We start from the raw sequence: 12227 nt of genomic DNA on the forward strand, positions 1-12227 counted from the left end.
AGCCAGTAAATATATATATATATAAAAAAACTTCCAAATTATTTTCCAGTCATGCAACAATTTTTGATCTTGGCCTAATCAAATCACGTGTTGCATCGTGCAATGTACAGGGTGTAATGAGACACTTCACTTCCAGCTCCTAATCAGCGAACTGTACGGTCACAAACCAAACCTGTTAGAAGTTCTGATGATTCTAAAGCAAACCCACGAGCCAAATTTACCTGAACCTCGCACACTCTCAAGTCATTGTCTGGAATGGAAATCAAAAAAGTATAGCTATGAAAGACAAGAAATATTACTGTTATACTTAAATGTTGCTTGCTTGAAAGATGTGTCAGCACATTAAATAAAAAAAAAGCAGGCAGAAATGTGAATATTGGAGTTTAGAAACTTTACGTCTTCAATGCCACGAAAAACAAATATATTTTTTCCCCAAAATCTCTGCTTGCATATTTAATTTACTCTCGTACATTGGCAAAAACAACTGTAGTAACAGTTAACCATTAATCATTTATTTATAATTGAAGTTTTTCCTCATAGAATGGAAAGGAGTGCAAGGAAGTGTGATTGTTTTTGTTCTCAGACGAGCGCCTCCTCACTTTCAGGTTGTTGTTGTTTTTCTTTTTGAAATTCTGGATCCAAGCATCGGCGTCATGCAGTGTGACAACAGCTATCCAAAATAACTTCTCATTACGTGGATAAAAGTAAACCTAATAACTGGTTGAGCCACCCTTGACAGCAACTTTTGCAAAAACTGGCCAGGAACATTTTTGCATTTTTGCATGTGGAAGAATTTGGATCAACTTCTCTTTGTAGATTTTTTTTTTTTTTTAGAATTCAGCAAAACTGGAAAACTGGAGGGTTTTCCAACATGAATTCTGTGTTTAAAGTCATGCCGTGGCTTCTAAACCACAAAAATTTCCAGATCATATATCAGGAACCTATGCCAGCTTATGCAGAGGAAAATGTATCCAACCCCGACAAGTCCAGAAACGTACCAAAGAGCAAAAAAGCGGGGAATGTGGACATGTCTGCAGGAGAACAAGAAGCGACACAGTGAGAACTCTCTGTCTGCACACTGGCACAGGTGGATGCTGAGCGAGACTGAAGTTTAGCAAAAAAAACCCCAACAAGAAACAAAAAAAAAAATCAGATTGCTGACTGCACAGACTGTAAGTTAGAGTAATAAGTGCTGTACTCCTCAAACTGAGAGCTAAGACCTGTTTCTTTGTCCCTCTGCTCTGCTGTTCACACGTTTTCTCCATCTGCTGATAATGGCGCCAAGTGTGGTCTCTCTTCCTGCAGTGACTTTGTTTCTCATTTTTTGCTGACTTTTTTTTAGTTCAGGGCATGACATACTGCCTTTTAAGCACTTTTATCATGACTTGATGTCATATAGGCTGTATTTAAGTGATTTACTGATTGCTGCTCTCACAGAAATCAGGCATGGGTTCGACAAATTAAAATACGCTTTCCAGATATTATGGAAAATTAAAAACGTGAAAAAAAAAACATGTGAGGGGCATATACATTTTTACAGCAGTGAGTAATGTAAGATTCAGATGGGAGAAGAAATTACGTTTGTAGGGCTGACTGATGTCAATACTCCCATCCATGTTTGTCTCTGTGCTGGATCCCCAAGATTGCTGAAAAACTTCTGAGGATGTGAGGCACGAGCTTCCCGAAGACAACAAAGAGAGTGTCCAGAGGGACAGAGGATCTATGTGCAGAGCCTCAAACTCAGTTAACACCTCTTGGACCACCGGCCCTGGCTCTGGAATAGTTCAGTACTTGGTTTTGTGCGTGTGATCTGTGAGCCCGTCTACTGTTCGATGTTTTTGTTTCAGTGTGCTGTGAGCTCAAGTTATTACAGGGCTTAGGCACAATTCCCTGCATGCATGTCTTTGACGACATGCATAAATGTTTTTGGATAATCATTGTGTAATAAAAGCCATTCTGTTTCCAATTCACAATCCTACAAAACCCAATGAGAGGCTTGTGTTTTTAATTACTCCCTCCTCCCCCCCCTCTTTATTCCTCCTCCAACATTCCCCAAATGAGAGCTCCGTGTCCGGTTACAGCACTGCTTTTGTTTCTGGTTGCCCAGCTCTCTTGTCGCTCTTTTTTTTTTTTTTTCTGCTTTTGTCTCTTCATCTCTCACTCCCTTCTGGCTTACAGCACTAATGTGACAATGATGGCTGGCACAAAGATGTTTCAGCAAACAAAATCTGAAACTCCAGCTTGGCGTCGCTCTTAAAGGCTTCATTCAGTTTTTCATGAGCTTCACAGGAAACCCTTAACTCCTACTGAAACAACTCATCTCCTGCCTTGATCCACATAGGAGGCATATAAATCAAACACATGTCTTCATTTGTCAGTGTTTACAGACTCCTCCATGCTTTTTAATAAGCAAATGAATCATGTTTTCTTTTGTTTTTCAAGGCATACACAATGGAGACATAGCTGAGGAAAAAGGTACGTCTTTCTGCAGGTTACTGAGGTACAAATATATCTGCAGCTTTCATGACATGAACTCAAAAAAAACTTTGTTTTAACACCTACTTCCCCTGTGTAGTCAGAAAGGTCAGGAGGTTTAAACTCAGTCAGATTTGTGTGTTGTTGGTCCTTTGGTTTCCCAAGTAGGCTCTATGAAGCCTTCACATCTGCCCTTCATTTTTGCATTTAAAAGGGATAAGTCCTTATTGTAGAAAGACAGGTATTTATCCCCATTCCCACCCTCTCTCTTCTTCTCTCTCTCAACTTTGGCACGTTAATTTATTTCCTGAACTTTTATCTTCATTTCAAAAAGACAAATTTACATTTTAAAACCTAGAAGAAAAAAAAAACAAAAAAGGAGCCGGTGAGCGTTTAGTGCAGCCGGCAGCTTTATTTGATCAGGTTAACACAGACTCCTGCTCAATCACGCAGCGACATTTTTCATACAGGCCCATATATTGGATTCTGAGGACATTTGTTATCAACGATGATTGATGGTAAAGATTAGATTCTTATCTGTGACACCGGGCAGGGCTATGATTAAATCCAAATTTAGTTGATTGCTGTTGCACAGAAGTAATGATCTTTAATTAGTTTGTCTCAGATTTGCAAAAAAAAAAAAAACATTGCCAATCCTACACATGATTTTTTTAAGCTGTCTAGGCTTTTTAAAAAAATTATTCAGTTTCACAACAAAATACTCAAACCACTTAAGCCAGTTTGTTTTCTCCACAATTTGTTAAACATACAGTTTCATGGGGGCATTGATTGACATAATACATTTGTTCAAGATCCATCTCAATAAATTTGAGTTAATAAAAATAATAACAAAGCATCTCTAAACTGTTATCCCCCCATGTAGCAAATAGACAGATCAGACAATGAGAAGCAAAATGTTTGTCTCTTAAGATACTTTATGTAAATATCTGGTTCAACTGTCCCTATAGCAACAAGCCACACTTCATATACGTTTCCTCTTTCTTGTGTGAACACTTGCTCAGTGTTCACTGTTTGCTCAAGGAATCAGAAAGGTTAAATAATGATCTTTTCAATGTAGCTGTGTAGACATTAAACTTTTGGAATACCTATGTGATCATAAGAAGTTTCTGTAAGTTGCAAAGTATGAATTCAGTTTGACACAAAATAGAAGCTTTACAAAAAAAAAAAAAAAAAAAAAAAAAATTCCCATAAAAATTCAAGGTTCACACACTTTTATACTTATGTTATTCTCTACTCTTTATGAAGGTACCAATTTATTCATGCTATTCTAATTTTCATTAATTTTATTTCCATCCCAACCAAATACATTACTGAAGAAATTTGTACATATTTATGTGATGCAGTTTCTTACCTGCACGTTTTCTCTGAGGTCTGTTGCCTCCCTGAGGGGCTGGGTAGAAGCTCTGAAGAGTTCATCCACTACTTTGATCCCCGTGGTCTTGGTGGTGGTATACTCCCGAGCCTTTCTACCTTTCTTTACTGACAGACCCCTTTTATGTGCCTTTCCTCCACCGCGCCTGTTGGTGATGGCCACATGAACGAACAGAGTGGTGTTGGGCAGGAACTCTCCTGTGAGAGACTGCAGAGGGACGTGTCTATAGCCTGGCTGTAGGCACTCAAACGGGATGGTGTACTGACCGATGAACTCGTCTCCAATGTAGTCGTCATCCAGAACCACAAAGCGTAGAACTGCGAGTTCTGGTAAGTTAATCTGGAACTCAAAACTCTCGTCAAAAATGGGGTTATCTCCATTTTGGGAAACTGTCTTGGTTCTTTGTTCAGCACAGTCAGCTGGTATGCCATGGATCTCTACATATATGTAAGGCTCAACCACATCACCCTTAGCAGCAGAGCCCCGAGGTTTTGGTAAATTCTGCCCACTGATGACTTTGATGTGGAGGAGCTGTGCAGACACACCTGGTAGAGAGTCCCGAGCATTGGCACTAAAGTAGGACACCTCCTCCCTCATAATGGCAGGCCGCAATACATAACCGCAGTTTCCATTTTGCCTGAACCAACCAAGGTTGAGGTCCATCATCAAGCCTGGTGTCTGGTAGTTCATGGCCACGATCTGGCAGCCGCATTTCCAGAAATCTTGGGGATTCATATTGCTGGCATCAATCCTCATCGATGTGGGATAAACCCTGGAGATGAAGCGCTTGTTATAACAGACAAACTCCTCCGGAAATTCATTGGCAAATCTGTTTGCATCTACCTCGTTGAAGGAGCATATCTCCCAGTATTTTTGCTCCCTCTTAGAGAGTTCAAAGTCCCTGAACTGTACTGACTTGCAAAGACATACAAGGTCAGAAAGCTCCCTGCACAGCCTGAGTCTTTTGCAGCCCAAACCATTCAGTTGGTCCTTTTCATCGGCTCCAACACGGCGTGACATTTCCAGGCCTTCCTCTTCATCTGTCACATCCCCCTCGGAATCAGTGCAGCTTGGTGGCAACTTTTTACTCTTGAGGAGTATTTTGCCTTTAAGTTTTTCAGGTGAGGGTAGGTAGTTTTCTTCTTTGTTGGGTGGTTCAGCATACAGCTTATCCCCAAGAATTTTCTTCAGGTGTTGAACCATGACCCTCTGCTGGGGGATACAGCAATGGGTCACCAAGCACAGAATGAGAGGATACTCAGAACTTTCAAAAGCATACTGGTTTATGATGTCCAGAACTTTAGAGAAAGCGAGTTGAGAGGCCACAGAACTCCCAACATATACGACAGGCTCATTATCAGGGCCGTCCCAGACTATGACCTCGATACTTCGACAGCCCATCCTCAGAGCTCGGATGTAGCTGCTGATGTCTGATGAACCCCAGAAATGATCATCAAGCAGGGAGGCATTATGGGAAGAGTTGATGTAGTAATGAGAGAGAGGCTGAGTCATATCCTGGCACACTTTTTTGTGCTGAGGGTCGAAAATGTGGCATTCCGAGGACAGGAGGTAGTGTGTGAAACCATCGATGGAGAGGTAGCCCCTCTCTCTGCCCTTGGCAGACGGCTCAAATTTCTGGACAATATCCCTGCACATTTCCTCCGTTACTCCCTCCACTCCCTGCTCCACCTCTACAAATAGCATCAGATCTTTACTGTCCAGATACTCTTTGTTACTGGAGAACTGAACCAGCAGAAAGAAAATCTCAGGTCGTGTACAGAGCTCACAATAAGCCTCCACAAAAGTGTCCAAATTAATTGCCTCCCCATATTGATCTTTAGCTTTCTGTAATTCTTTGAATTTCAGCTCTATCCTGGACTCTTTCATTCCAGGATTGAGCCCCTTGATTATCTGGGTTGCTCTGAATAGGTCTATGTGTCCTCCTTTTTCCATATCTGCGAGCTCAAACACTGAACCAATCCAGGATGTTCGTAAGCTCGGTTGACTGGGTTCTGCCATGTCCACCGGGTGGCGACCGTAAGACACCAAATATCTTAGACCCATGACCCACGTGCTGACGATATCTGCGGTACTGGCTACCAAATCTAAACTTTCATAGTTATCTCCATAGATGATTGAGAAGGCGCACTCATCAGGGAACTGATCCGAGAGACCGTTGCTGCGCAGAACCGGAGTTTTCTTCCCCAAACGGACTTCCTTGATGCTCTTGATTTCCAGTTTTGCCTTTTCTGAATCCTTCTTCGATGGCTCCCATCTGAGCCAGTGCATATCTGGATCGAGCAGGAAGTAGCGGTTGTACATGCGTGAGTTGGATCGCACCTTCTTCATTTCACAACCCTCCAACATAAAGGCCATGCAAGCAGCAGTGCTGTTGATTTTACGGTCACTCGGCATAGAGCTGAAGGACACGGTTTTCTTCCTGACCTGCTTCTGTTTGGAGCCATCCTGCAAATGAAACAGCAGAAAATATTGTATTGATTACAGGGAAACCTTACATTACTTTTCATTTTAGATCACATTTAATGTGTAATAAACACATCCTTTCTTTTTTAAAATAACTTCACAGTCGGATAAATTACTGCGGCTCTTGTGAATGCATCATTTTCTTTAAACACAGGGTAAATTGTCCCTTAAAGACACATTTCAAAGTACTGCGGACTAGCACAGTTTAAGTCACATAAGTGTAGTTTAGAGATTTAATGTTACTTTTTACTGCAAATAGGATGTGTTAATAAAATATTCATCCTGCAGGCAACCTTACAAAAATATGTTTTTGCCAGCCAGCTTCAAAGACGAGCCACGTTTTGCTCCATTTCCATTAATAACAAAAGCAAAAGTATTAAAAGGAGTAAAAAAACAACAACAAGAAAAAAAAAAAACATCTAAACCACCTGCACTGGCACAGCTGAGGTTTTGCAGATTTCAGGGTTTACTCGCCTAGCTGGCAGAAGGCAGACTGTGTTGCCCCACTTCCACACAAGGCTGTAGTTTCCTAGATAGCCTGAATTCTGATGGCCTAATTTGAGATGTCCAAACTGGGTTTTCTGAGTAAGACATACCAGAGAGGACAGTACAATACAAATCTAACTCTGAAAAACTTTAGACAAATGGCTTTGAGTTTTACCACGGCTGAAGGACAAAATATTTGTAGTCCTGAAAGTTTCTCCAAGATAATAATAATAAAAAAAAGCCTAAGACACAAGCTATTTATTTACGCTGGTTATGTTTTGTTTTTTACGAGGACAATTAGGAAAGACTGCCTGACGGCTTCCCCTGACCCCCATCCAGGTCAGCAGCTGCCTGTCCACGTCTGATGGATTTTCATTGAACAAAGTCAAGCTCCACACTCAGTGAAAAACTTCAGGACAATCTGTTTCCCACCTGACGGTCAGGGGCAAATCCGTCACAATTTCTGAGCTCCAGGGATGAGAAAAAGGCATGATCATCACTCTTTGGCTTTATCCCTGTTTTACAACCCTCATCTCTCTTCCCTTTGTGTCACATGACACTATAATTTCATTCTGTTTAAGTCATCAGAAGAGAGAGAGAGAGAGAGAGAGAGAGAGAGAGAGAGAGAGAGAGAGAGAGAAACTTGTCTTAGATTTTCTGCTTGTACAGTTGAGAAATGTTGGCATGCACTTGTTTGTGAGATTGTGCCAAGACCTGCAGACATATGGTAATGCAGATACCTTTGCCAAGTTTAAGAGTTGAAAGAATCACGCTGCTAGCACAGCTAGGGAAAGTTATAATTCCAAGTCTATTACAAAGATAATTTAGGAGAAAGACTAAAGAAAAATTAAGAGCTCACTTCTCATGGGCAAACTGATGTGTTCTTGTTTCCTAAAAGATAATCCCAGGACAAGTTAAGCACTCATTTGATGAATCAACAAGATAAGAATTCACACTGACTGGGATATTATTGGGGATAAGCAAAACTGAGCTCATACTGAGTAAGTTACTCTGTAAAAAAACAAAATATATAACCAATCAAGCCTCATTATTTCGAGGCGTTCTCTAAAAAGGTATTGCGGCAACACGAGGCCAAAGGCTGTGAAGGTAATTTAGATTTTCATTAACATTCAGCTACAATTAGCCGGGCAGATAGACAGGACAACATGCTGTTGCTATTCTCCCTTCAATCAAAGCATAGCCAGTTTGCAGTGGTTGTGACAGGAATATTTTTGCACATATTTAAATCCATGCAGTCTTATCTTTTTTCAGCTGAACTGTCCATCTGGATATTTGCTTCTGCAGTCAGCGATGATTACCTTTTTGAAATTTTAAAACCGTTTCATATTCCTACTAAATCTGATGAAAAAATAAGATGCTTCAGGCACATATTACTATGACTTTATATACAAAGATTCAAAACTGAGATCAATTTCCACAAACATTACATTTTCAGCAGTGAAAAAAACACATTTGGCTATCAATGGAAATAAATACTTCTTGAAAATTACAATTGTGCTTTGTTGTAGACTTTTTCTAAACTTCAAAAGTAAAAAAATGCTCATTTTAACCATTTGTACACCGCCTTGGAAACATCTTTATACATGTATCTGCGTTTTGTCACATTAAGCTAGTTGTGTTTTCATTGGGAGTTTTTAGACTAACAACACTAAGTGGTGCACAATAGTGACAGGGATGGTTTTCTGGATGTTTAGTATGTACTGTGGTGTGTATTTGTATTCTCCGCTAAAGATTTAAGTTCTTTGTTGCCACTAACAGGCTCTCTTGCAGGACTATCTTCCATCTTCCCATCAACGCTGACCAGCCTCCCTGTCCTGATAAAGGACAGAACAACCACAGCAAGATGCTGCCACCACCATGTTTCAGCATGAGGGACCGTGTGTTAAGGGTGTTTGTTTCATACCGTGCATGTAGTTTTTATCTCATCTAACATGTCTGCTGTGCCTGCAGTATGGAATGTGGAAGACTGCAGATGAATTCAACAAATGAATAATCCTTCCACGGAGGGGAGATGTGTGGTGTGAGCAACTAATAGCTGATGTTTCACCAGATTCTTCCACCACGCTGTGGGTCTCGGCCTCTTAGCTGCTCCCTTTGCTGGTTCACTGTAGGTGAAAGCCATGCCTTAATGGGTTTGCGGTTCTGCCGTACTGTTTCCATTTTCAGAGCTCCAGGAGGTGTTCAAAGCTTGTAATATTGTTTTATAACCTGACCCTGCTTTAGTCTTCCTTTTTGTCCGTCTTCAAATTTGTCTCTGGCCTCTCTGCTGTGTTCCGTGGTCTGCATGTATGTGTGAGCATATATGCCCATCACTCATGTCTACTTGTAACATTTTTCAGCTACTTCATCCCATAAACACGTCGCATTTTAATTTACGCTCGTATGCTTTGGACTCTGTGTTGCTTCTGTTCCTGCAGTGATGTGGGGGTATTTTCGCAATCACTCACACCTCCCCCATTCTCCTCCACATGGGGTCAGTGGCATCTCTTGGCGGGGTCAATCACTTCCTGATGCAGAGGTCAGCATGCTGGGGGGTGGGCGCAAGGCAAAGGCACAACTTCCCAAAAACCATCCCTTTTTTTATATCCCCTTTTATTTTTCCCTGTGACTTTTGTCACAACCTGACACTTGGCACCATAAGGTGACATGTGAAGCTTGACACCTGGGAGGCAATTAATGCGACAAGCTCTAAGCTCTCATGTATAGCAACAGCAACAGCTCGCTGATTGCGTCCTTCCCCAGGTGAATAAAGTATAGCAAAACAAAAACTCTCGCCTTTCTTAGCGGTAAAGTGGGTAAAGTACCGTCCTTGCTCTCATAGTGATATCACCTGTCTGCTTTGCTTCCCTTTGCTGCCTATGGCTCTTGCAAGCACATAAAGACCATCACTTTTACAACACACTAAAAAAAATACAGCACTGCAGAGTAACAGCTGAAGGCCATAAAGAGAACATAAATTAGCAACCATGTTTGAATAATCAAAGTTCTCTGCTAATAAAGAGGGCTTTCAATGCACAGGCGACATTGAAACTCTCCACTCAACACGTTCCTGTGGGACTCTGAACATACTGCTTCCTTCACAACCGAGGCCCACTTTTGCCACCAGTCCAGAAAATCTCAAACAATCCCACCTCCTCATCACGGCTGTGCCGGCTGCACGCTGCTCGCCTCCTATCATATCTCAGCTCTAAAACAGCTCTGCCGAAAGCAGTCAGCCACGGCTTGCATTCTCTCACCCACAGAGCTGCTGTGTCATTTGTGTGTGTGTGCAATGAGAAATGCTGAACAAGACAACAGGGGGGCTCGTGTAATGGGGAGCGAAGACGGCGCAGCGCACTGCCTTCTTAATGACATGCTCTCCAAGACAGGAGTAACAGCATGTGAGGTCTGTTTGGCCATATGTGTGTTTGAGAATCACAGGGTCGCTGTCTCCACAGATCTGTGCACTCTGACAGACACAAGCTAATCAAATGCAAACATGTACATGCTAACTGGGCTGCAGGAGAGAAGGAAAACGTGATAATGTTGATGAGATTAAGAATATAATAGGAGATAAATGAATAAATACCGTAGTAAGTAGGAATAGCTTCCTGCTTTTGGGTTCTTTGCAAAAATAGACCCAGATTAAGAGCTATCAATCTATTATAAATAAAACGTAATGTTCACAATTTGCTTCTTAATAACAATAATTTATTTAAAACATTATGTATTTTGTACATTTCAAACATTTTTTTTTTATTAGTTTTGATGATGATGATGTAATAATAGTCAGAAAATCATCAAAACTGCAAGATACAGTTTCTTGGAAAATTACATCAAAATCAAGGAATCAAATCAATGAAAATTATTTTGATATAAAAACTCTGCTCACACAATCGCAGAGAATAATTCTCACCTTAAAATAGATTATTATACTGTTATTAGCGTCCTCCACAAGGAGGGTGAGCTACAAAAGGTAATTGCTACAGAAGCCCATCGTTTACATATTCTGTATCCAAATGTGCAAAGGGAAAGTTGAAGAGAAAGGAAAAATGCCACATTGTGGAGGAATAAAAGACACACCAGCAACAAGGATGACTACAACCAGGAGGCTTATTCAGAGAAATTAAATTGTGAGTTTTTATTATCTTTAAGCTTTAATTAAAAAAATAAAAGAAATAAAGACTTCCAATATATCACTATCTATGCAGCTTTTTAAAAATTCATTACAGAAATAAGTCCCTTAACCCTGGTTTAAAAGTTTTTTCTTTCTTTTTAGTTAAGGTAAACTCAATGAAAACTCTCTATATTAGCAGTATTCTTATTGACTCAGTATTTATTTAGCTATATATTTTTTTCCTCATCTCCAAGTATCACTACGTAACGAGTCTGCACAGAACAGAAAACAAATTCTAAATTGGATCTTTATGTTACCACCTTTCACAACACAAGGGAAAACATTATTTTCTTTTTACTTGAATTAACATGAAAAATACCAAACAGCACCTTTTTGACACACATGGATTTATATTTTAGCACAAACAATATGATTTCCAAGCAGCTGTTAGCTGAGAACCCTACATGAACATCATCAACAGATGGAGCTCCCAGGTGCTCTGTCAGGTCGTTCAAAGTCTGACACTTGTTTAGTCCTCCCCTATTTCCTAAAGACATGCACAATCTGTTATCATTGTCAGGAAACATAACTTACCCTAAAAGTATCCCAAAATTACTGGACATTTCTCAGCACAAGTATTTCTTAACATGCTAATTGTCCAAACAGCCTCACCAGTCTGTGGCATCTGCTGCTAACATTTCTGTTGCGTACAAATAAAAATGACTGAAAGTGTCTTCTTCAGAAGAGTGTGTTGCAATCTGTTTCTTTTAATTTTATATTCATTTCTAGGTAATTCATTTTGCAAACATTTATAAACTTGCTCGCACCTCAAACCATTTCCTAGCTCACATCACCCTATTTAACTTGAATAAGGTATGTTAGAGGTTATCTGCAGAGCATCCCCCTCCGCAGCTTCTCATCCTACCAAAACGCCACACTGCCCACTCCTTCCCACGTCTAACACATTTATCGAGAGTGACATTTGGATCCTGCCACACAGAGCTTGAGGCGGACATCATTCAGCCTCTAACAGACTCGGCTCACTAAAACAACACATGAACAGAACAGACCTACATGGAAAAAAAAACAAAAACAAAAAAAAAACGAGAAAAGTAGAAAAAAACAATGCAGAGACAGGTGCAATGAGCATGTGAGGGAAGAGAAGCTAAAAGAAATTGATGAGCAAAAAATGACCTGAGAGTAACTGGAATTTAATTTGATGTTTTGGCAATCCTGGAAATGATAAATGGCTGTAAAACAAAGCGATAAATC

The 12227-nt window shown here is 40.4% G+C and overlaps 1 protein-coding gene across 1 annotated transcript in view; it reads right to left on the reverse strand.

The window, feature by feature from the left end:
- The window catches only part of LOC103142199 (inactive phospholipase C-like protein 2), a 68048-nt gene that overhangs the window by 20932 nt on the left and 34889 nt on the right, over window positions 1-12227 (reverse strand). Inside the window, exon 2 of the mRNA XM_007558121.2 lies at window positions 3848-6334. Within this exon, the coding sequence (XP_007558183.1) occupies window positions 3848-6334 (2487 nt within the window). The remainder of the gene's footprint in view (window positions 1-3847; window positions 6335-12227) is intronic.

Source organism: Poecilia formosa, unplaced genomic scaffold, assembly GCF_000485575.1.
Source record: "Poecilia formosa unplaced genomic scaffold, Poecilia_formosa-5.1.2 Scaffold94, whole genome shotgun sequence".
Taxonomy (NCBI): domain Eukaryota; kingdom Metazoa; phylum Chordata; class Actinopteri; order Cyprinodontiformes; family Poeciliidae; genus Poecilia; species Poecilia formosa.